This window comes from Labeo rohita, chromosome 8 (genome assembly GCF_022985175.1).
Source record: "Labeo rohita strain BAU-BD-2019 chromosome 8, IGBB_LRoh.1.0, whole genome shotgun sequence".
Taxonomy (NCBI): domain Eukaryota; kingdom Metazoa; phylum Chordata; class Actinopteri; order Cypriniformes; family Cyprinidae; genus Labeo; species Labeo rohita.
The window spans coordinates 23171926-23199151 of record NC_066876.1 but is presented as its reverse complement, the minus strand read 5'-3'; the positions used below and the strand labels follow the sequence as shown (position 1 = coordinate 23199151).

Below are 27226 nucleotides of genomic sequence, written 5' to 3'. Positions count from 1 at the left end.
TTAATATTCTGGTCATATTTTTTTACCAAGCACATTTTACCAATTCCAAACCACATCAATCTTAATAACTACTATTAATTTTGTATTTAATCATTTATACATGATATATATTTGTCCATGAAGGCTGGAAGTGAAAAACTCCTTATATTCAGGTGTGCATAATTATTAGGCACGTTTTCTTTTACATATAAAAAAGCCAAAAAACAGATTTAACCCAGACTGAAAAGTCAAAAATTATTAAATGCCCAAGAGAAGGATGCAATACTAATGCAATACTAGAATTTGCAAAGTTAGGGCATGACCATTGGACAGAGAAAAGACACGTTAGAATTAAGAGTTAAAGTGAAGAATTAGCTGTGAAACCATCAGGAACCATTTAGTCTCCAGCGCCACCATTTTCCAGAGCTGCAACCTACCTGGTGTCTTCAGAAGTTCAATGTGTCAGGTTCTCAGAGACTTTGCTTGAGAAAAAAACCTAAAAAAGGACCCTCACTTAATAAGAATAACATTCTGAAGTGTTAAGAAATACATGAAGACAGTTTTTTTTATAGGCTTTATAGACAGATAAGTTGAGAGTGACTCTTGAAGGACCAGCACCACATCCTCTTGTACTTCTGATTTAAGAATCTAGCAGTACATTTTGGGAGTTCATGTTTAGTCTATCTCCTATCCTGAAAAGTCTGACTTGCAGAGATGGACCAAAATGAACTCCCAAAACTTACTGCCAGATTTTGGAAGATAAATTCTTGAAAGAGTGGTATAAGAGGATTTGATGCTGGTGCTTCAAAAGTCACTCTCAACTTATCTGTCTATAAAGCCTATAGAAAACAGTCTTCATGTGTTTCACAACACTTCAGCATGTTATTCTCTTTAAATGAGGGTCATTTTTTAGGATTTTTCACCCAAGAAAAGTCTCTGAGAACCTGACACATTGAGCTTCTGAAGACTCCAGGTAGGTTGCAGCTCTGGAAAATGGTGACGCTGGAGAATAAAAGGTTCCTGATGGTTTCACAGCTAATTCTTCACTTTAATTCTTAATTCTTTTGCAGTTAACGCGTCTTTTCTTCTCCACTGTTTTTTTTCTCACCGTGCTGACCCAACGAGCATTTCTTTGTCCAATGGTCATGCCTTAACTTTGCAAATTCCAGTATTGCATCCTTCTCATGGGCATTTAATAATTTTTGACTTTTCAGTCTGGGTTAAATCTCTTTTTTGGCTTTTTTATATGTAAAAGAAAGCGTGCCTAATAATTACGCACACCTGAATATAAGGAGTTTTTCACTTCCAGCCTTCATGGACAAATATATATCATGTATAAATGATTAAATACAAAATTAATAGTAGTTATTAAGATTGATGTGGTTTGGAATTGGTAAAATGTGCTTGGAAAAAAAAATATGACCAGAATATCAACGTGCCTAATAATTATGCACACAGTGTATATGGAGAAAAATCCTGGAATGTTTTTCTCAAAAATTTATTTTCTTTTCGACTAAAGAAAGAAAGACAGGAATTCTGGAAGTGAACTAACCCTGTGACATAACCTTGCTTATCATTTGGCACAAAAAAAATGTAGATCAGGGCTTCATAAAAATGAGTTCAAACATGAGTTAACAAATGAACGTTAATAGAAATGGCGAGGGTACAGATAGATTTATATTTCAAATAAATGCTTTTTAACTCACTAAAAATCCTGAGGAAAAAAAAGAACACCAAATCATCATATCAGAATGATTTCTGAAGGATCACGTGACGCTGAAAACTGGAGTAATAATGCTGAAAATGCATGAATTACTTGGAAAAAAAAACAGAACATTAAAATACATTTATTTTACATTGTAATAATGTCACAATGTTACCGTTTTACTTTCATCAAATAAAACGCTAAATAAACACCTTAACCTAAGGTTAATAAAGATGGAAACGCTTTTACGGCTCCTACCAATGAAACTAGTAATGAAAGACATGACGAACAGTACTCAAATGACTTTATTCATAATATGATTTTGCAATAAAAACATAAAAAGTAACATCTTTTGCCCTTATTACAACTTGCATCGAATGACCACATGGTGGCATTGCATGCCAAGTTTAACATGTCATACTAAAGGTTACTCTTCTGTTCAGATCATGGAAGGTTTTCTACCACGTTATCAGAACATATGTAAAAACCCAGACCTCCCCAAACCCCACGGATAAATACAGCGAGTTCTTCCGCGCTCACAAACACAAATAAAACCACCACTGACTGACAAAAGACAGCTCTCTGAACCTGCAAGCGAAGTATGTGAAAAATGATGCAGTATTAACCGTCGATTAATGTTTTTCCTCAGACTCCTGTAGATAAGACTCCCACTGTCTACTATACAAGTTTATCAATGTAATACGACTGAAATATTTGCCACTCCATTAGTGTTACTTTGCTGCATCCCATATACAAAACACAGAGGTTCTCCACTTAAAACCAACTGGTCTTAGTGCCCAAAACCGCTCGAAGACAAGCAAACCAGCTTTTCAGCAGAGTTAAAATCAAATACATTAACAAATACTTGTTCGTTTCGCAAATCTGCAGTCCTGTAGTGGATAATAATGAGGCTACAACAAAACAGATGCTAAAAATGCACTCTGATATACAAACACATCCTGCCATGAACTCATAAATTGGCCTGAAGTAACAGTTTCAAGTTCTGATGGTCACTTTTACAGTCTATGACAACATAATGTGCTGATACAGAGAGAAAAAAAAAACTAGAATTCCTTAAAAACTGGCAATTCTTGACACAAAAATTGACAAATTAATATCATATTGCATGTAAATATTGTATAAAATTATTAAAAATACAATTTAGACAATTAAGTACTTGAGTCAACGAAGCCAAAAGTGCAGAGGTATATAAATAAAAAAAAATTAACCCCTCAAATAACATTAAAAAAAAAAAACAACAAAAAAAAAACAGCAACCGGGTGTGCTCTTTTCAGAGCTGCCACTCAAGTTCACTGAACTCCACCCCTTTATGACAGGCTGACCTGAAGCAGTACCGGTCAAAGGTTAAAGTTCACACACCAAGAACTGGGAGTTAAAAGTCCACAAGACACTCAATCATTCTCTCGCTGAAAACCGCACAAACATCCCAAATCGGTAGGAAGTTATAAACGTTTTTGTTCGCTAAGATTCAGATGAATCGGCTGGAGATTTAAAACCCACGCAAATGACACTCCCAGACTCTCGCAGGGTGAAGTTAAGGGCATGTGGTCTGTGGCTCAGGCCACGGAGCCTCTTAAAGCTATTAGCATAACAATGGACACAGAGGTGAAGTCAGTGAAGTCGAGATATAGTCGCTCTGAGAGAGAGTCGGAGTCAGAAGCACAGTGAATCTACAGACTGCTGTTTCAGGGGCCACATGAGAGGAAAACAGCGCGTCTCGTCCTTTTCTTTTGTCTCTCCCGCTTAGTTTTAACGAATAAACCAGATGACAGAAAACACAGAGATCAACACAGATTTCCAAATACTTTCACAAGTTGCACTAGCAATGCACGACATATAAGTTCTAAGGCCCGTTTGGCGAACACATAAATGAGGATTGATACATATTGGCATACAAATCGAAATCTCCCCGGGATGATATCCAGGTATCCCACATATACAGAAGGATCGACTAGAGTCGGAGTGAAAGATAACACTGCTGTAATTCCTAAGAGCACAAATGAGATGGTGTGAAAAAGGCACTAAGACTAGCCCTAGAGGATAAAAAGCGATACATTCATGGCGTGCGGAGCTTCCTTTTCCGACCACAATCAATCAAAAATACCTTGAAAAACATTGGTACAAAAATAAAATATAAAAGGTTGCAACCCTTGATGCATCAGTGCGTATGGCTACAGGGAGACTCTTTTTTTTTTTTTTTTTTCTTTCTGGCTGATTCGAATATGACCCACTAGCAGTTCTGGCCTGTTACGAAGAGAACTTCCTGTCCAACAGGATATTGAGGAGGAGAGAAGAAGTGTTGTAGTGTTGGTACATAGCTGCACTTCCTCCTCAAAATACTGTATGTTTCACTCCTTTTCGTGATTTCCCCTCTGTTTTCATTTCCTGTGAACAGAACTTCACCTTTTGCAGCCCTCTCTCAGGACAAAAGAAGTGAAAAAGGGCAACCCTCCCCCCATCCCCCAGTCTCGGTGGACTTCCTGTCATGTGGCGGTGGCCTCCAGGTAGCTCTGTAGTTTGCGGACAGTTGACTCATCCAATGAGAAAAGGTCAAAGTCAAAAGTTGTGTTTGTGACATTAAAGTGGCCCGTCTCCTCGATGAGGTTCACGATCTGGAAGCAGGAAACGGGTTAATGATATTTGTTCAAAGCCTTTGGACAAACGCAAGCTATTTTGATTCACGCAAACACCCACCTGCTGTAGAACGTTACGCTCGCGTAACGCCATCAGCCTGCGATGAAGGTCTACCAGCTCTTCAGTGTATGCCTGAAATTAAGAGGAGGAGAGGAAGATGTCAGGAACACAAACAGGAGGTCGGTTTCTACTGGGATCTAAAGACGCAAATGTGACCCTAGACCACAAAACCAGTTGTAAGTAGCATGGGTGTATGTGTAGCAATAGCCCAAAATACACTGGGTCAAAATTATCGATTTTTCTTTTATGCTAAAACTCATTAGGATAACAAGATCATGTTCCATGAAGATATTTTGTAAATTTCCTACCATAAATATATCAAAACTTAATTTTTTATTACTAATATGCATTGCTAAGAACTTTAAAGGAGATTTTCTCTATATTTAGATTTTTTTTTTTGCACCTTCAGATTCCAGATTTTCAAATAGTTGTATCTCGGCCAAATATTGTCCTATCCTACACAATAATAATAGTTGTTGTTGTTGTGGGTTTTTTTTTTATATATAATATTTTAATTAAAATGTAATTTGTAATTATTTTATAGTTTATTTATATGATTTATTATAATTTAATTCATTTAATTTTTAATTATTATTACTAATAATTTTTTATTTATTATTTTATTCAATATTAATTTATTTTTAAAAATTAAATAATAAGAAGAATAAGAATAGTTGTTGTTATAATAATGAGTAATGGTTGTTACTGTATTTTTTTCATATGATTTTTTATTGTAATTTGATTGTATTTTTTTATTATAATTATAATTAAATTATATAATTTATTTATATAGCAATAGTATTACAATTATTAAAAATTACTAAATAATTATTAGTGCTTGGCAACAATTAATCACATCCAAAAAAAAAAAAGGTTGTTTATATAAAATATGTGTGTTTGTGCTGTGTATATTTATTATGTATATATAAAGACACACACATACGGTATATTTCGAAAATATTTACACGTATGACATACAGCGCCGTTGTGCTACGGGCGTCCCGTGTTCGATTTCGACTCGAGGACCTTTCCCGATCCCACCCCCTATCTCTCTACCCACTTCGTTTCCTGTCCATTCTGATCTGTCCTATCATAATAAAGGCTAAAAAAAAAGGCAAAAATAAATCTTAAAAAAAATATTTACATGTATTATATTTATAGAATATAAATAAAATATTACATGTTTATATTTATAGAATATTTTGGATGCGATTAATCCCAATTAATTGTTGCCCAACACTAACAATTATTATTATTGTTGTTGCTTTTTCAATATTATTATTATTAGGTTTGATTTCTAAAGAAAGCAAGATTTGGCAAAACGTAAATATGCTTTGGATGAACGCGCCAAATTTATAAATGCAAATTTTATGCATCACTTTATTAGCTTAGCAAAATACTAATGAAAAACTCTAGTGAAACCATTTGCAAATAAAGTTCCATTTCAGTTAATATTCCTTAAAGGGATAGCTAATGAAAATTACCCCATGATTTAATCACCCTCAAGCCCTCCTAGGTGTATCTGACTTTCTTCTTGCAGATAAATATAATCATAGTTATATTAAAAAATGTCCTGGCTTTTCCAAGTTTTATAATGGCAGTGAATGGCTGTTGAGATTGTGAAGTCCAGTAAAGTGCATCCATCCATCATAAAAAGTGCTCCAACTGGCTCTGAGGGATTAATAAAGGTCTTCTGAAGCGAATCAATGTGTTTTTTAAGAAAAATATCCATATTCAAAACTTTCTAAACCATAATCTCTAGCTTCCGCTAACTGTTGTACGCGCATTTACGAGAGGGTGGCGTTCCAACAGATGTCATAGGACGTAGGCGACCGCGGTGACAAATTACATACAACACACGTACAACAGTTTGGAGAAGCTAGATTTTCTGGTTTTAAAGTTTTAAACATGAATGTTGTTCTTACACAAACGCATTGGTTTGCTTCGGAAGGTCTTTATTAACCCCCCGGAGCCGTGTGGAGTACTTTTTTATAATGGATAGATGTACTTTATTGGAATTTAAAATCTCAACAGCCATTCAGTGCCATTATACAGCTTGGAAAGCCAGGACTTTTTCTTTTATAATTCCAATTGTATTCATCTGAAAGAATAAAGTAATATACACCTAGCATGGCTCGAGCGTGAGTAAATCATGGGGTCATTTTCATTTTTGGGTGTACTATCCCTTTAAGAGGGCACATATGTGGACAGCAGACAGCAAAGCAGCTCACAAGGTTTTGGAAGTTGGGTCAAAATGATCAAACAGAAATAATGTATGAGAGTGAGAGGTGGAAAATTAAAAGGTTGATTTACCCTTCCTACCTTGTCGTATCCCTTCTTCAGGACCTTTTCTTGTCGTAAACAAGGATCTGGACTCTTTCTGCCGGAAACCTGTACGACAGACAGATGAAAGGAAACGGAGAGGAGAGGAAAGGAACAAGATAGAGAAAAGAAAGACAAAAGTCATACAGACGGACTAAAGCAGAGGTTTAAAGAATGAGTAATCAAGACAATGATCTATTGCAGTGTTTTTCCACTAAGAGTGAGACACAGTGCCAAGAGCGCTGCTCCAAATCCCAGTGATTTGACTGGCAGCACCCAGTTAAGCAGCATTCCATAGTCATTGGATCAAAAGCTGCGTGTCACCACCTCATTTCAGCACTGGGCGCAGCGTAATCCAAGAACTTAATGCCAATCGTCCATCATCTGACAGTCAACAATCAAGTTTCAAAGGAGCAAAACAGTGTGTGCTGCAAACTGAACGATCGGCACGAATGAATGAATAAACAGACCAATTGGATGACTGTCAAGGCTTAACAAGAAGCTGACACAGTCTTGAGTATCATTTCACCTTGTTGTTGGTGGTGCTGTGTTTCTGTGGCTGAGGTGGTGGGTCTCGACTGGGACGCTGCGGCCCGTCACTGCAGTCACTCTCGCTGTCTAAACTCAGCCTGTGAAGGGCAAACATCAAACAGTTAAACTCCATGAGTAAATAAAATTAACTGAGCAAAAAATTTTAATTGCGTCATACATGTAAATTTAAGGGCTTTTACTTTTCATGAAAGAACCGTTTTTAATGTTCTAGTCACTCTTTTCATGCAGTTACATTGAATGGGAAGTGAAGCTTTCAAGTAAAAGAAGGCTTGTGCACTATATTCTAAATCTTCTGAAGCCATACGATAGACTTGTGTGAGGAACAGACTGAAATTTAAGTTATTTAATCATTTAAGTTACTTAATTATTTAAGAATTCTCCAGAGAGCTGCTGACTGCTCCAAATGAATGAGTGAATTGAACTTGAGAATCAGATTTCTAAACTAATCATTTACACCAGTTTTGTGAACTGGATCAACGGATTATGATTTATTCACAAATCAGGTAATACAACTTCACTTTTTCACACTAGAAGTAGTAGGTGAACATTTTCAGTAATTAACAATTAAAATTTTAGTATTTAATTTTAATTTAATTTAATTTAAAAAAGTACATTTTTAATACAGTGCACGAATCACATTTGCCACTTTTAGAAAGTCACATGGACCATTTTTTCAGTACTTTTTGACAATTTGCAGTTTGACAGTACCAGACCTCAATAACTTCAATAACTCAAAAATACATATTTGAGGAAAAAAAAAAAAAAAAAAAAAAACACTTTTCAAAATACGAAGAAAGATTGATAAAGATGTGGTACGGAAGCCCGTTTCTGCCACTTAATAAAAAAAAAAAAAAAAGAAAGAAAAGAAAATACATGACAAAAGAAAGAAAACAAAAAAAAGGTAACTGACTTTTTTTCCCTCAGAATTCTTTTTTTCTCAGAACTGCATAATATAAACTCGAAATTGCAAGTTATTAAGTCAAAATTGTGATTTAAACTTGTAATTCTGACTTTTTTCTCAAACTGCGTGATATAAACTTGCAAATTGCGAGTTAAGTCAAAATTGTGAGATATAAACTCATAATTCTGTCTTTTTTCTCAGAATTGCATAATATAAACTCGCAATTGCAAGTTATAAAGTCAAAACTGTGATATAAACTCATAATTCTGACTTTTTTTCTCAGAACTGCATGATAAACTCGAAATTGCAAGTTAAGTCAAAATTGTGAGATAAAAACTTGTAATTAGGACTTTTTCTCAGAATTGTGTGATATAAACTCAAAATTCCGAGTTAGAATTGTGAATTCTGAGAAAAAGAACTGTAACGTATAAATTTGCAATTCTGAGAAATAAAGTCACAATTCTGAGACAAAGTCAGAGCTGGAACATATAAACTCACTTTTTTTCTCAGAACTGAAAGTTTATATCTTGCTACTTTGACATTATAACATAAAATTGTGAGTTATTAAGTCAGAATTGTGAGATAAAAACTCTTTCTGAGACAATTCTGAGAAACTCTTTTTTTCTCTTCAGAACTGGACTTTATAAGTTGCAATTGCAAGAAAAAAAAGTTCTGAATTGTGACTTTATATCCTGCAATTCAAAGAAAAAAGTCAGAATTGTGACTGCAAATTTATATCTCACAATCAGCCTTGGGGTTACGCATTACAAGTAATGCAAGTTACATAATCAGATTACTTTTTTCAAGTAACTAGTAAAGTAACGCATTACTTTTTCATCTAGAAGAAAATATCTAAATTACTTTTTCAAAAAAGTAATGCCAGTTACTTACGTATTTAATCCCATTTTATTAACCAATGTCCTCACTGCTGACCTTTATTGATCCAACTCAACCATACTAATAAGCAAAACTAACTTTTGATTAACTAACATTTGTACTTCATTTTTGTACTGTACAGATGTGAATGTACTTCTCCTTCAGCCTTAGGCTTATGGGATTATTTATTTTACTTTTTGGTATGAGAGGGCTTTTATATATGCTAAAAATCTAACTTTTTATATTGAAAACAAACAAGCAAGCCCTGCCCAGATTTAAAAACTAATGTGAAAGTAATGTAACACATTACTTTCCATAAAAAGTAACCAAGTAACGTAATTAGTTACATTTTTAGATAGTAATGCAGTATTGTGATACAAGTAACTTTCCCCAACACTGCTCACAATTCCGAGAAAAAAGTCAGAATTGTGAGATTAAAAAGTCGCAGTTTCATTTTTTTTTTTTTAATTCAGTGGCGGAAAAAAAGAAAGAGAAAATTCTTTTTTTTTTTCTTCATCTTTTTTTGGAGTAGCTATTCCTTTAAATTTTCTACATACTTTGAATTAAATCTGAACAAATGCATTTCAATTTAAAGAATAATTATAACAAACAATAAACACTGAAAGAACATCCAATTGTACTATTCATCTCACACTTCCAGCTGTACAAAAATAAGTCTTTCAAAGCAGCTCAGCAACACTTGAGTGAGATGAAGAATAGAGAAAAGCGTATGAAGTGAAGTGTTTACTCTGAGCAAACAAATCCGTTCTCCGCCTCCGCCAACATTGATTACAGGGACTTAAAGCATCTGAAAGACCTGCTTAAACAAACATTGACAGGAAAGAGGGAGAATGACCTGGAGTCTCGACTGGGCAGGTTGTTCTTGACTGGCGTCTCTTCGTCTGAGCTGCTATCGTCGTCATCGGACTCCTCCGACTGGAGGTCCTCCACCATAGAGCGCAGCGGCCCTACAGACCAAAGTCCAGAATGAGCTTCTGCAACATGGTGGTTTGATTGAACTTTCAAACTCCTACTTTAAAGGTGACGTCTGTCATTTCTGTAGCTTGACCAAACTGGACAATTGGACTGTTTCCAAACAGATTTCCTTAAAACTCCTCCCACCTGAACTCATTTTATTAGTTAAGACAACGTTCTTTGTTGGTCTGGATGTTGCAAAATAAAATGTGAAAAGAACAAGACAATGACAAATTACACGTCACCTTTTTAATAAATGCCCCTCATTTTTTCATTTTAAGGAAGTGCCTTGATCTGACACGTCCTTAACCCTCCCCACGGTAATCGATCAAAGCAGCAGACTGTTAACCTTGAGTTAAAGTGCAGTAGGGAAATCTATTTATGGATCTGACTGCTTCTTATCAGGACACTCCCTGCAGTAAAAGAGCAGATCCTACCTTGGCCTTGTTTCTGCTGTGGCTCAAAGTCTGAGTCGGAGCTGGACTCTGAGCTGGAGCTGGAATTAGACGGGCTGGAAGGTGCTGACTGCTGTGGGATGGAGTGGAGTGGACAGGACACAAATTAAAGATTTTGTTTATCACCGATGTCAGTTTTTGCACAGGAGTTGCCAACCTTTTTAACATGCCGTTTAGTTTAATTTGTAGATTGCTCGCAATAGCATTTGTGTATTTATTAATTTAGTTGTGGAAAAAAATAAAATAAAATTTAAGATTGTGTCAAGCCCTGACTTTTTTTTTTTAAATATAAATAAATATTGTGAAAGAAACTAAAAATTAAATTTCACAAAAAAAGTTGCAAACAACTTGCTTATGATAAATAAATAAATACATTATATTGTAAAATAAATGAATAAATAAATAAATACAAAAAAAATAATTCATTAAAAAAAAATGAATACATTTAAAACTGCCTTTAATAAGTTGGCCAACCCTCATCTATTCTATACACATTTAACACTTAAATTTAAAATCCTTATTTTAAATAAAAGAATAAAAATATACTTTTCATTGTGGAAATAAATTACAAGTTAAATTACTTTCTTTTTTAATAAATATTGTGAGAGAAATCACAAATTAAATTGACACTTTTTTAAAAAAAAAAAAAAAGGCTGCCAACAACTAATTTATTTTAAATAAATAAAAACATTATACTGTAAAAAATAATTAATTAATTAATTATTTTTTTTAAATAAATACATTTAAGACTGTCTTTAAAAAGTTGACCAGCCCTCACCTATTCTAAATAAATAAAATATGGAACGAATAAATGAATAAATTAAATTGTAAAAAATAAATGAATAAACAAATACATTTTATTGTGGAAAAAAAAAAAGACAAATTATATGTAAGCCCTGATGTTTTTCTTTTAAAAATGTAACAAATATTGTGAAAGAAATTACAAATAAAAGTAACACTTTGTTAAACTTATTTTATATAAATAAATTAAATAAAAAATAAATACATTTAAGACTGCCTTTAAAAAAGTTGGCCAATTCATCTTTTCCTTTTCCTTTTGTTCACTCTTGTGAAAGCAACTACAAATTAAATGTAACACTTTATTAAAAACTTATTTTATATTAATTAATTAATTAAAAACAAAAGTCTTTAAAAAGTTGGCCAACCCCAATCTATTCTACATAAATACATAAATAAATAAATAAATAAAAACATACAAGAAGAGAGAAAAAAAAAAACAAATTAATTAACTGTGAAAAAAAATTACATTTAACACTTTAATAAAAAGTTTAAAAAACCCTCACTTATTTTAAATGAATTAATAAACAAAAATATTTTATTGTGAAAAAAAAAAAACACAAATCAAATGTAAGCCCTGATGTTTTTTATGTAACAAATACTGTGAAAGTAATTACAAGTTAAATTTTAATTAATTAATTAATTAATTAGTCACAAAAACTAAAACAAATCAATTTAAGTTTAAATTTATTTAATGTGAAAAAAAATAACAAATTGAATGTAAGACTTTTAAAAAGTTTGCAAACCCTCAGTTATTACATATTATTTAATTAATTGATTTTTTATTTAAAATAAGTTGATTGATTGTGGAAAAAATTACATGTTCAGTTTATCATTTTAAAGGTTGCCAACCCTAACTTATGTTAAATAAATAAATGTAAAATGGAAACAAAACTAATATCACTTGATTCTAACCTCAGACTTAGACGAGGCTTCATCATCCGAATTGGAGTCATCGGATTCTGGAGGCTTCTTGGACTCCTTGACCTCCTGGGCCTCTGACTTGCTCTTGGCCCAGCGGCCCTTCTCTTTAGAGGCTTTCTTATCCACATATCCCGAGGAGGTTGTGGAGGAAGACGCGGTTCGGGGGGAGGTGCTGGTGAACCCCCCACTGCTGGAGCCTTTTGACCCCTCTGAACCCCCCTTCTTTGGCTTCTTGACACTAGGTTTGGGTGACTCCGCATTGGAAGGTCGTTTGCTGGGTGCTTTTCCATCGGCCGCTCCACCTCCCCCTCCGCCGCCCGCTGACCCCGCCCCCCCTCCTTTAGGAGACATGCCTTCCATTTTGGACTCCTTCGGCGTGAGTTTGGGCTCCTTGAAAGCAGCTTTGGGCAGGACTTTGTTCTCATCTTTCACTTTGATCTCGGTTTTCTTGGAGGACGAAGAAGAAGATGAGGAAGGGTCGCGGCTACTTTTGGTGCTGCCGTCCCGTTCAGCGTCTCCCTTGGACGTGGCCTTGCTCTCAGAGTCTTTTCGTGGCCGCTCTCGATGCTCCTTGGCCATTTTGTGGGATTTGGATACTTTGCTTCCCTCCTTACTAGGCTCCTACAGAAAAGAAACAGTGTTGACATTTAAAAATATAATCTCTATTCAATTGGTTATACAGAAATTTGTCAGTTATCCAAGAAATGACTGTAGCAAACTGCAGATAGTTTTGAACTGTACGGAGTACTGCATTCCTAATCATTCAGCACCATCATTTTATAGTATCAAAATAAAATAATAAAAACATTAAATGGAAAAATAAATAAATAAATAAAAATTAAAAAAATAAATTAAATTAGAAAGTCCATAAAAAAATGTGGGTTCATTAATTTTTTGTAAAGAAATAAACACTTACTCAGCAAGAATGCTTTTAAGTGATAAAATGTGACAGAGATATTTCTTGTTACAAAATATTTCCATTTCAAACAAATGCTGTTCTTGTGAATGAAATAAAATAAAATAAAAAATAAAATAAAAATAAGCAAGGATGCACTAAAGTGATAAAAATGTCACAGAAATATTTCTTGTTACAAAATATAATATATAATATATTTATATATTATTATATATTTATTTAAATAAAATAAAATAAGTAAATTAAATTAAATTAAATTAAAAAAATGTGGGTTCATTAATAAAAAAAAAAAAAAAAAAAAAAAAAAAACCTTTTACTCAGCAAGGATCCATTAAAGTCATAAAATGTGACAAAAATATTTATTTTTACAAAATATTTCCATTTCAAAAAAATGCTGTTCTTTTGATAAAATAAAATAATAAAATAAAATAAAATAAAATAAAATAAAAAATTTGGGTACATTATTTTGTTTTAAAGAAATCAACACTTTTACTCAGCAATGAAGCATTCAATGTGACAAATATTTCTTGTTACAAAATTTTTCTATTTCAAACAAATGCTGTTCTTTTTAAAATAAAATAAAGTTAAATAAAATAAAAATGTGGGTTTATTAATTTTTATAAAGAAATTAACACTTTTATTCAACAAGGATGCAAGTGATCAAATGTGACAGAAAAGACATTTAAAATTGTTACAAAATTTATTTTAAACAAATGCTGTTCTTTTCTGTTCTTTCAAATCCTGAAACATATTAACAATATTAGGCAGTTTTTTTTTACATTGACAATAACCAGAAAAGTTTTTAAGCATCAAATCATTATATTAGAATGATTTTTGAACGATCATGTGACACTGAAGACTGGAGTAATGGCTGCTTAAAATACATTTGTTTTAAAAAGATATTCAGAAAAGTTATTTTAAATTGTAATATTATTTGACAATATTTCTGCTTTACTAGTAGTGTACACTTACAAAAAAAGTAATAAAAAAATGTCATTTTAAATATAATAATCTTTAAGTACCATGTTGTTATCATCTGGCACCATTTACCACGGTGAACATTGTCAAATACTGTACAACCACACAACAGATCCCCTACTAGGATAAAGCCCAGAGTTTGACACCTCTCATAATAAAATAATCACAAAAGACCATTAAAGGATGTCTTAACTGTGATCATATAACCCTCGTGTGACCTTCACACAAAGGTCATCTGTTGTATTAATGAGGCTGTGCTGAGATTAGTACTGTTAAGGATAATGGGGATGCTGGACGGCGTCCAGCTCTGGCTGATCACAGTAAATCAGCGGCGAGCGACTGACCCTCTTTGCTGCACTAATGAAAGATGCCGCAGAGTGACCCAGACAAAGCACCAGTGCTCAGAGATGATAAAGGGAAGGTCATTTAATAGAGATATGACACATGTCCTACATAATGGACTCTTAATTCTTACTGAAACGATCTGTAATCTGCTGCTCAGAAATAAACAAAGGGGAGAACAGAGGAAGCTCTGATTCCTTAATATCTCTCAGAAGATAATTATCAGATAGCAAGTGTTTATTACAGATTATATTTTCAGAATAACATTATTTGAGTGAAAATCACAGTTCGAAAGTTTGTAATTAAAGGATTGAGGAATTTTATACTCACCATGCCTCCATTTATAAAAAAAAAAAAAAAAAAAAAAAACAACAACAAAAACAGTAATATACTGAAAAAGTGTTACAATAAAAAAGTATTTTAAAAGACTATAAAATGTAATTTATTCCTGTAATGCAAAGGTTAATTTTCCGCATCATTACTCCAGTCCTCAGTGTCAGATGATACTTCAGAAATCATTTTAATATGCGGATTTGGTGCTCGATAAATATTGCATATCATTATCAATGGTTAAAATAATTTGCTTAATATTTTGTTAAAAAGTACACACTTCAGGATTCACTGATGAATACAAAGTTCAAAGGAACATTTGGAATACTTTTAAACATTTTTTAACCTCGGTGAATAAAAGTATTATTTTTCTTTCCAGAAAAATAATTTAAAAAAAAATCTTACTGACCCATGTCATTTTAAATCAAATTTCTCAATTTTTCCCCCTGATTTTTTAAAAAAATTATTTTTTCCCAAATCCCAAGTTTTGTTTTGTTTTTTTCCAAAATTAGTTTTTTCCATTTCATTTTTTTCTAGACTCTATTTTAATGGTTTAAAAAAAATCATACACAATTTACTGTGTGTAATTATTATTTATATATAAATACAAGCACATTCATGTATATATTTAAGAAATATTTACAAGTATATGTATTTATTATAATTTTTATAGAATTTATATATATATATATATATATATATATATATATATATATATATCTCAATTAAAATATTTTGTATTTAAATAACATTTTTCTTAAATATATACATTAATTTGTATGTATATATAAATACATAATTCCACACTTACTTCCGCATTTTCCATATTGCGGAAATCATAAACATTGTTTAATAGAGGTTTAATAGAACAAAAATACTTATTTCCCATGTGATCTCAGAATTTTGGATCCCAATGTATAAAAAAAAAAGATCACAGCACACCGTTGATAGCATGTCATAGGGCATATTTTAAAATTATTATTCAGACCTTTGATCCTTGTGAGTTCTTGGTCTTCTTAGGGTCAGAAAAGGCAGAGAGTGGGATAGTTGGAAGCATGGGGTAATCTGGGCTGGGTCTCGGAACCACCTCTGTCCCCTCTGGGACCACCATGATCTGATATATACACAATAACAGATTAAAGCACATTTACTAAAAATGTAGAATCTTCCTGAATGAAAGGAGAAGCCCAGTTCCAGAACAAAGATTTACAGATAATGTACTCACTCCCTTGTCACCCAAGATGTTCATGTCTTCCTTTCTTCAGTCGTAAAGAAATTATGTTTTTTGACGAACACATTTCAGCATTTTTCTTCATATAATGCACTGATATGGTGCCCCGATTTTGAACTTCCAAAATGCAGTTTAAATGTTGCTTAAAACGATCCCAAATGTGGATGTAAATGATCCCAGCCGAGGAAGAAGGGTCTTATCTAGCGAAACGATCGGTTATTTTCATTAAAAAAAATACAATTTATATACTTTTTAATGCCAAACACTCATCTTGTCTTACTCTGCTTGGACTGTTTTTGTTCCGGTTCATGACAGTTAGGGTATTCCGAAAAACTCCCATCTCATGTTCTCCCTCAACTTCAAAATCGTCCTATATCGCTGTTTCACCTTTTTTTGTTAAGGGTGTTTGATCTTCTTTGCATGTTCACTTTGCAAAGACTGGGTCGGTACTTCTGCAGTGATGTAGGATGATTTTGAAATGATTTTTGAAGTTGAGGGAGAAAATACGATTGGAGTTTTTTGTCGTACACTAACTGTCTTGAGTCAGAATACACAGAGTTCAGGGAGAATAAGACAAGATGAGCATTTGAGATTAAAAAGTATTTAAACTGTATTTTTTTTAAAATGAAAATAACCAATCGTTTCACTAGATAAGACCATTCTTCCTTGGCTGGGATCATTTACAACTGCATTTGGGATCGTTTGAAGCCGCATTTAAACTGCATTTTGGAAGTTCAAAATCGGGGGAACCATGCCAGTCCATTATATGGAGAAAATGCAGAAATGTTTTCCTCAAAAAACAATTTCTTTACGACTGAAGAAAGAAAGACATGAACATCTTGGATGACAAGGGGGTGAGTACATTATATGTGAATCTTTGTTTTGGAAGTGGACTTCTCCTTTAACTGTCCAACAAACAACTTCTTATAATCAGAAATAACCAAACATTCATGCCACACTCACCCCTCCAGCCTTGACCAGCTTGCGACGGAAGTCACGAGTGGGGTTATTGAAGGTTAGTTTCTCACAGCGCAGATGATTGACAGGCGGGTTTCCCTCCAGGTTAAGAAAGAGATCGTAATTGAAGCACACCTTCTTTGGCTCCTCCTGTATTAAATTCCATTAAATCGTCTCATATTACTAAACAACTGAAGTCAAGCATTAAAGTGAGTCAACAGAGCAGCAACTGCAGTGATTCTAGGACTTCTTTCATGGGCGGCACAGCCAGAGGTTCATTCAAGATTCAGGGGCAAAACATCAGAGTTAAAAAAAAAAAACCTCCCAGATGCACATTCTCCACCTCTATCTTTTCATCTCTGTCTCTCAGCATGCTGAAATCCACGAGTTGCTGAAAACAACTCAGGGAAGCAAGGCTGGGGATGTTTTTCAGACAAGATATGACAGAAACAGATACATATCACAAGCCTGTGAGTCAGCGGGTGGGCTTGAAAAAGCGAGTGTAATTGTTTCGCATTATACTGCTCTCATCATAAGGCAAATCATTCTTCTCTGCGTTGCCTGTTTAATGTCACTGAGGGGAAGTTCACAAATGACAAGACAGAGGAAGAGAAGCTGATACTCAGATGAGTCACACAGAGAGGCAGAAGTAGATGTATGACAATGAAAATATAAATAATAGAAATAACATCAGAACAAGACACAACAGCACCAGAGGACAGAAGAGATGCAGGAAGAGACTAAAGCTGTGTTAACACTGCAAGTCTCAATGCACAGATCTGATCTTTTGACCATATGTGACCCTGGACCCCAAAACCACTCTTAAGTAGCACATGTATATTTGCAGTAATAGCCAAAAATGTATTGTATGGGTCAAAATGATCAATTTTTCTTTTATGCCTAAAATCTTTAGGATATTAAGTAAAGATCATGTTCCATGAAGACATTTATTAAAAACTTAAGTTTTGATTAGTAATATGCATTGCTAAAAACTTCATTTGGACAACTTTAAAGGTGATTTTCTCAAAATTAGTATTTTTTAGCACCCTCAGATTCCAGATTTTCAAACAGTTGTATCTCGACCAAATAAAAAAAGCATATTTATTCAGGTTCAGGTGATTTATAAATCTAACTTTCGAAAAACTGACACTTATGACTGGTTTTGTGGTCCAGAGTAGCATATCTGATTTTTTTGGCCCGCCTGTTTACATTCCCTTTAGAGACGTCTGGTATCCAATATCTGTGTTTACATTATTTCCCACCCAAAATTGTTTGTCAGTGATAGCTTTAATATGCACATGGTAGATCCTCGGGTTTTGAATGGCCATGCATAATTTTGAATGGCCATCATTATTTCCCAGCATGGACAACAGCTGTCATGGATTTTTTTTTAGCACAAAATCTGACTGAATGGATAAAGACTAGAAAATAATGGCAATTTGCATTTGCTTTTTCATCTACAGCTCATCAGATGTAGAATTCTGAAGTGGGAAAAAAAAAAGTAGCGCTGTAAGATTATATTTATTTGACAGAATTAGAATGAATTAACAAGAGAGAGAGAGCGAGAATGCACAAGCGAGTAGCCTAATAGTAAAGCTTTTTGGTTTAATTACAAAAACAGCAGATATCACATCATTGCTGAGAAATATCATGTAGCTTTTAGTACGAAAGCTGTTGTATTTATATAATTCAAGGGAACCAGTTCTTGAATGTTGCGCAAATTATATAAAAAGTTCCCACCTCAATATAAAAGCATATATATATATATATATACACATATATATATATACATATATATATATATATATATATATATATATATATATATCTTTATGGGCAAATGTGTCGCCCTCACATTAAGGTGGCTTTGAGTTCTGAGGGGAATCGGATGTGTGTGTTTAGACATAAATCTGATGTCCAGATATCGGATATGTATCTTACTTATAACCATACTTTGAAGTGACTCAGATCGGATGTGAACATTTCCAATCTGTGTCAGATTTTTTGTGCCAGTGTAAATGCAGCCTACGATACCTCACCTTGTTTTTGAAGTAGACCTCTATGGGCATCAGAAATCCAGCATATCCCGACTCCTCAACCTTGTATGGTGGCTCCTTACACACTGCAAATAAAAATAAAAAGATGAATTATTTCACCTAAAATTTCTGCATATAACAATTAAATTCATAAATATGTGAATGTAATTATTTAAACTTATTTACACTAACCAAAGGTTTTGGGTTGTTAGGTTTTTTTAATGTTTTTAAAAGAAGCTTCTTATTTTCACCCAGGCTGCATTTATTTGCTCAAAACTACAGTAAAACAGTAATATTATGAAATATTTGAACAATTTTAAATTATTGTTTTCTTTTTAATATATTTTAAAACGTAATTTATTCCTGTGATGGCAAAGCTGAATTTTAAGCATCATTACTCCAGTCTTCAGTGTCACATGATCCTTCAGAAATCATTATAATATTGCAAAACCAATAAAAAATTGATCCCAAAAAAAAGAAATCATTCTAATATGTTGATTTTGTGCTTAAGAAATATAGAAATATTTCTTACTATTATCAATATTGAAAACAGCTTCTTAATTTTTTTATAACAATGATACATTTTTTCAAGATTCTTTGATAAATAGAAAGTTCAAAAGAAGTGTGTTTATTTAAAATAGAAATCTTTTCTAACATTACTATAGTCTTTAATATCACGTTTGATCAATTTAATATTTTCTTGCTGAATAAAAGCAATCTTTTCTTTAACAAGAAAAAAAAACTCATCCCTGAGCTTTTAAACAATAAAGTATTCATATATAGGTCATTAAAAGGATAGTTCACCCAAAAATGAAAATTCTTAATTACTCACCCTCATGTTGTTTCAAACCTGTAAGACCTTTGTTCATCTTCTTTATAGTTTCTTTATAGTTCCGGTCCTTGATTCTGATTGGTTGAGCCATGTTTAAAGCTGTTGTAAGGAACTACATTGTTTGGTGGACGAATAATGTTTTTATTGATATCATTACATTTTATTTGCTCGGTTTTATTTTGTGAAACCTTACTATGTATATAAAATAACCATTTTATAAAAGGAATAAGCCCCGTAAACCTGTGGTTTACAGTGAATTTATAACAGCTAAGAGGGTTTTAGGCACGACACGAAGTGAATTTATAACAGCCCCTTAACTGTTATAAATTCACTGTACACCACGGCTTCTTGGGGCTTATTGCTTTAATTGTTGATTAAATCCGAGAGCTTCCTGACCCTGCATAGACAGAAACACAACTGACGCGTTCAAGGCCCGGAAAGGTAGTAAGGACATCATTAAAACAGTCCATGTGACATCAGTGGTTCAACCTTAATTTTATGAAGTTACGATAATACTTTTCGTGCGCAAAGAAAACAAAAATAATGACTTTATTTAACAATTTCTCCTCTTCTGTGTCAGTCTTCAACGCGCGTTCATGAAATTACCACAACACATGCATGTGATCCTGATAAAGCAGGAGTTGGCTTTTGGACTTAGAACACACATGGTACTCTCAGGAATGGCAGTGGATACTGACCCGGAAGAGAAGAAATCATTGAATAAAGTTGTTATTTTTGTGCACAAAAAGTAATCTTGTAGCTTCGTAACATTATGGTTGAACCACAGATGTCACATTGACTATTTTAACGATGTCCTTACTACCTTTCTGGGCCTTGAACGTGCCAGTTGCGTTGTTGCCTATGCAGGGTCAGAAAGCTCTCGGATTTCATCAAAAATATCTTAATTTGTGTTCAGAAGATGAACGAATGTCTTACGGAACGACATGAGGGTGAGTAAAAATGACAGAATTTTCATTTTTGGGTGAACTATACCTTTAAGTATTATTTAATGTTTCATAAGTTTATAAGTAAGAGTGGTTTTACATTTTTATTGAAGCTTTCATTTACAAACACGAAAATGAAGGCTTTGCTCATGAATATTAATTATGTTACATCATGTTTACTCAGTAGGCCTAACTGATTGGTTGAAAGGCACATGCTGTTAAGTGTGCACTGATCAGCTGCCAATTCGAGAATCTGACTATGTGAAGACACAATTCATGAATATTTATTAAAATTACTTGACTGGACACTCCAGGAAGGTTACCAAGCAACATCTGCATGACCCAATTGATATTCACAAACAATAAATTAATTTTGCCAACAAATCTTGGAATCAGTGTTTCCTCTGTCCATAGAGTCAGAAAGCAATGTGAATATAAAATGCTAACTTTGATCTTAGACCGGCACTGTTAATCCAAGACATGTGACAAGTGAAATTGGTTGATGTTTAATCTGCTGACCATAGTTTCATTTCTCCAGTCATCCGAGGCTGTTTATTTGTTGCTTTTGGTATTGATTGAGTATCGACACCAAAGTGCTAGAAGCTGGTGTGGTACCAAGCCAAAACTTTGATACTGAGCCAAACCCTAACTATAAATATTAAAACAAAGAAACATGCTGCTTCTTATGACATGCAACATGTCATGTGGATCTCACACATGCTGGTTTATAAAGACTGAATTGCGAGTGGTGCAATATGTCATTTGTGAAGTATAAAGTTGTGAAATTTACCCCTCTTGGGTTTAGGAAAGCTCTCGTGCAGCCGGAAGACGACTTTATCCACAAAGTGCTGAATGTCGCTGTTCTCAGGGCCTCGCACAAACACCATCCAGTCATGGGTGAAGCCTTCCGACGTCATCTTCTTCCTCAACTGGGCCCTGTGACCCAGCTCAAGCTTTACCTGAACCGTGCACTGCAAACAGAGAAACACATATTAATTAAATGCTTCAATAAGACCGAGTTCAGCTGAAGTTCAGGAGAGGAGACCAGCGGACACTTTCAGTCATTGTAATTCATAATCACAGACTACTAAAAATCTATCATTCAGTGTAAAAACATTATTAGATATATAAAAAAGAATTGTTTTGCTACAAAAAAAAAAAACATTTCTGTTTAAAAAATGATTTTAACCTTAAAGTCATGAAAAAATCCTAAAATCCTACAACCATTTTCAACTGTGTCAAAGTCAGTGATAATAATAAGAAATGTTTTTAACCACCATATGAGAATATTTGAAAGATTTCTGAAAAATCATGTGACACTGGAGTAATGGCTGCTAAAAAGTCAGCTTTGCTGTCACATGAACAAATTACAATAAATTACATGTAATAAAATAGAAAACAGTTTATATTTCAATTTCATTTTATAATATTAATGTTCTACAGTATTTTTGATAAAATATAACACGGCCTTGTTGAGCATAAGAATCTTATTTTTTAAATAAATAAATCTTACTTCAAATGTATATTTTACATTATAGTTAAATTATATATATATACATATATATATATATATATATATATATATATATATATATATAATTTATATAATAAAAAAAGTTTATATATATATATATATATATATATAATAAAAAATACAATAATATAAAATATAAAATAATAATATATGTTTATATAATCATTTTTACTATTTAAAGGCCTATTATATGTTTTTACTTTCAAATATTTGGTAAGCATAAGAATCTTATTTTAAAAATAAATAAATAAATACATTTTACAGACTTCAAATTTATATATTATATTATGGCAGCAGTTTGAAAATTGTACATATGGTAGAAAAAAATATATAATGTATAAAATAATATAAAATAATAATATATTTATTTATTACGTAATTATTTTTATTTAAAGGTATATTATACACATGCACACACAGATACATAACATTTATTTTAAAAAATCCAAAATATACAATGTATAAAATAATAATATAACTTAAAATAATAATATATTTATTTTATTTATATAAACATTTTTAGCATTTTAGGGCATTTTGTATGCTTTTACTTTAAAATATGTATTGCATATTTTCATATTAAATTATCTGCGCTTTTTAGGAATGAGATGTGTGTGCACTCCTAAAACAAAGGACAAAGAAAAAATGTAACATGATCTTGACGATAATATCCCATTGATAAACCATCAAGCTGTAGACTATTTTCTTTTTTGTTTTAATTGAGTGAATCCATATAGCTGAAAACTGCTATTGATATTGTAGAGAAGAGTTACTTAAAAAAGGCCTCTAGGCACCAAAATCTAAGTAAGACTACCTTTCATACACATGCTCAAGCTAATCATCTGTATCATCGGCTGGTTCTGCCAAATGGCCAGAAAAAGCCATCAAGGGAATTCCTTGAAAAGCAGCCAGGAAAAATGAACACTGCCCACATAGGGTGGAGACAGGCCAGACTGGGTTCAGGTGCCCAGAGATGCTCAGCTGCTGTTGACTCGAGTCCCTGAACTAGTGGAGACTGAAGAACCATAATAAAGAACAAGACTGAGATGTGCTTTTTGGTTTTTCTGAAAGATTATAACCAGAAGAACGAATGGAAGGAAAATCTTATTAGCTGTGTGTCTTGTCACCGTAATGCACTTTAATTCGCCGCGTTGGCCGACACTTCTACTTCTCTAATGCCAAAACCTGCCAGCGAGACCCCGACGCTGCCAGACATCAGAATAACCCCTGTGAGTCCATCTCTCATTCACTCAACCACAAGCCCCAGCCGAGTCACATATACAGACAGACAGTGAGACAAAAGCCTAGCTACCCTCAAAGGCAACACTCTTTTTCCAGAACTTGCCATTTCTAATTTGTCACAGCAACTTGCCTTGAGGTAACGATTACAAACACTACCAACACAAATAAGCTGTTCCACCCCGCCTGAGAGGAACATGACCAAACGAATATGAAGACAACACGGGACAGACAGGAGACGCACACAATAAGAGGTTCAACACATGACCACGTTAATCCCGGTGAAGGGGGGGTAAAAAGATCAAAAGGCCTTTTTGAAAAGGAGTAGATTAAACAGAAAGACAGGAAAACACTACTGGCTCCTGGTCTCACAAGACCCGCATCACGTTTTGTTAGAAAACACAAGACAGACACAAAAGTGGCAGACTGGATTTCTCTCAGGTCACTGCTATGATACAGATTATCAGTCAAGCATGATAAAAATACAAGCAGGTCACGTGGAAACCAACAGGCAAACGACAAAACAACAAGTCTCTGAAGAGTTGTCGCAATGCTGTTGTCAAAGATCCAGTTTGGAAAACATGAATGAACGAAACAAGCATATCAGCTATATTTTTGAAGAAAATCTTTCATTACATCAGATGTTAAGGTACAGAACTTAAGTTTACAACTTGCCTTCCTAATAATCATATTAAATAAACTGATTATAATTAAAGTAGGCTTTTTTGTTTTGAGATGTGCTGTCATGCATTATTATCTAGCTAAATTAGTAGTCTGAAGCTGTATCAAGCACTTACAACACGGTTTGGTCAGTTACCCGGATGCGCGGCCATATCGGAGACACTCGGATGTAAACAACAGTATGGACTGCACAGTTAATGCACTACTGAATATGTTGTTCTGCTAATTTATGCTGTCTAAACCACGGAAAAATGTGCGAAAGCTGCTAAATCATATACAGAAGGACTTAGTAAGCAGGAAAGGGCGCAATATTTCGACACACTAAAGTTAACAGGCCGTAAAGATACATACAAGCAGTATAAAGTAAGACATTAGCCTAATATTTCACCTACCTGACTGGAAATGATACGAAAAAACACAAATGTTGTCAAGATTTTTGCCCTGAAAATCCTGGTTCAGTTTGGCCAACCACAAACGCCTGTTCTTCAGACAGTTTTTTACACTGTTCTCCTTGATTTGTTATTATTTTTTGCAGTCTGTAGCACTCCAAATGTTTTTCCCGGTCTGACCGATTAGTCTAGCCCAAAACATGACAATAATTGACCATTTTCAGTAGAAATAATCAACAAAATATATGAGTTTCGTTCGGTTCAGTGGCACTGTTTACTCTCAGTGCCGCCAATATGGCCGACTGATGACGCGTCGTGAAAACACAGGAGAAAAAGTAACATTTTTTCTATTTTGAGACTTTATCAAGACAGTACTAACATTAACTAGTTCATTTTTATTCAAAGCAAAACTGTAACGGTGTATATATTTTACAGTAATAACTGTGGCAGCTCGGTTGATACAATGCAAAAATAAATTTTGAAACCTTGTTAGAGGTCCCATATTATTGTGTAATAATTTTCACAGTATTACCAATAACAGTAGTGGACAAAATATTCCTATTTTATGGATATTTTTGCATTGGGACACATTCCATAATAATAAGTTCATAATAATAAAGTTTTATTTATAAAATAATGTATTTAGTAGCAGTAAATGCAATTAAGCTACTGCAGAGCACAGACACAAGGCAGAACGTGTAAAAATAGCCAGCATGTTAATGCAATGATATTCATCTCCAGCATATGATCACTGCTGCTGCTCATAAATCATATTGCATAAAAAGGGCAATTAATTAGCCTTGGAAGAAGACAGATTCCCGCTTCAGGAGCCCGTCAGGAACCCCCACCCTCGGAGCAGACCTGTGCAATGCCCTCAGCTTTCAGTCTGAATGCTCTGTCAGGAACACTAGTGCATGAAAATGCATGTTCCTCATTTCCTCTAATAAAAGCCGCAGACTGTAGTGACTCCCGGGCCAGAGAGAAGCACAGGACAAAACCACTCTCTCTCCTTTGTGTTTCTGCTGGTGCACGCACGACTTGCCTAGTGCAAAAGCTGGCGCACGCATCCAGCGCTTTAGGCTGAGCTGATGTCCCCAAATACCGATGTAGCTTTAATATGCGTGGCCAGCTCGAGTCAGATAGCTGAGAGGAGGGAGGAGGGAGGGGGTTATATGGGTCCGATCCGCTGCTTTCACGAGCCCCAAGTGTCCACATTCAGTTGCAATGGTGGATTGCCCTAAGACCGCGCTTACAAAAGTTGACTTGACTCTATGCAACAGCAAAAGCGATTCGTACTCTACCTGATTCTCCATAGTTCGCCGGCCTGATGAAGGTCCTGTTTATTTACAGAAGGCTTTTGAGCGGCTGCTCCCGACTCCTCATTGTGTGTCAATTCCAGCCCAAAACCGGAAACTAGACGGTTCCCCTCCCCTCTCCGGACCTCTGGCATGCACCCAAAACAGAAAGCGCTTCTGGCCAATCAGCTGCCGTCTACGATGCGCTTTACGCCGGCCAGCCAATCGCGAAGCAAGGTGGGCGGGACTTCCCACGGGCTGCCTGTACTGGTAGGTAATAATTAGAGATTAGCCGAACCGATAGGATGTTTTTGTTTTTGCAGTCTGGTAGCGCTGCTTTGCATTCGTTCTGTAATTTTTACATGAATCATTTTCAATTTCGTATTTGAAAACAAACCATCTTACACACAGCTGTGTTGTGATTGGTCGGCTGAGGGCATGCCTCTGTTCTCTGTGTTTAATTAGGGGGATTACAATAAATAATTAATGCTTGCTGTTTTCACTTGCCATTTGAAGGGAGTAATTTAATATATGGCAGACTGGGCTAGTTGTCACACTTTTTACTATAGTATATGGTGCATTTTTACTGAATATGCACTAATAAGGTATTAGCAACAATAAAGCTAGTCTATTCACATTTACAACGTTATTGCGAAAGGAAAGTGCGGTTGATTTAACACGTTTAATGTATAATCGGAAAAGTTGTCACAGTGAAATCTGACTTTGAACAGTCTATTATAGGCGTTTTAGCATAATTTAAACAGTAAAATTGTGAAACACAAAAATAAAATATAATATCAGAATTTTAGTTTGGAGGACATACAATTGAACACCTTGCAGAGTCTGCAAAATGTTGATGATTTTACCAAAATAAGAGGGATCATACAAAATGCATGTTCTTTTTTATTTTGTACTGACCTGACTAAGATACTTCACATAAAAGACGTTTACATATAGTCCAAAACAGAACATAATAATGAAAGAGAAAATGACCTTGTTCAAAAGTTTAAAACTGATTTTTAATACTTAATACCTGAATGATCCACAGCTTGGATTTTGTGTATTTGAACACTTCAACAATGACTGTATGATTTTGAGATCTTTTCACACCGAGGACAACTGAGGGACTCGTATGCAACTATTACAGAAGATTCAAACGCTCACTGATGCTCCAGAAAAAAAATACAATGCATTAAGAGCCAGGGGTGTAAACTTTTGAACCTTTTGGATGTGTACATTTTTCTTATTTTGCCTAAACATCATATTTTTTTCATTAAGTACTGCCATTCAGAAGCTACTTACATGTTTCCCAGAAGACAA

The 27226-nt window shown here is 34.0% G+C and overlaps 1 protein-coding gene across 2 annotated transcripts; it reads right to left on the bottom strand.

The window, feature by feature from the left end:
* Positions 1–1971: 1971 nt before the first annotated feature.
* Positions 1972–26038, bottom strand: mllt1a (MLLT1 super elongation complex subunit a). Of its 2 annotated transcripts, none has more exons than XM_051118124.1 (12): positions 25913–26038; positions 21559–21739; positions 18996–19078; positions 16963–17106; positions 15757–15882; positions 12194–12823; positions 10463–10553; positions 9907–10018; positions 7251–7350; positions 6713–6790; positions 4400–4471; positions 1972–4317 (listed from the first exon to the last, which is right to left on the bottom strand). In XM_051118124.1, exons 1-12 carry the CDS (start codon positions 25922–25924, stop codon positions 4189–4191), a joined length of 1758 nt encoding a protein of 585 aa, XP_050974081.1. In that variant the 5' UTR covers positions 25925–26038; the 3' UTR covers positions 1972–4188. The 2 variants fall into 2 exon arrangements, with proteins under 2 accessions (XP_050974081.1, XP_050974082.1); XM_051118125.1 differs by having other exon boundaries at positions 6722–6790.
* Positions 26039–27226: the final 1188 nt, after the last annotated feature.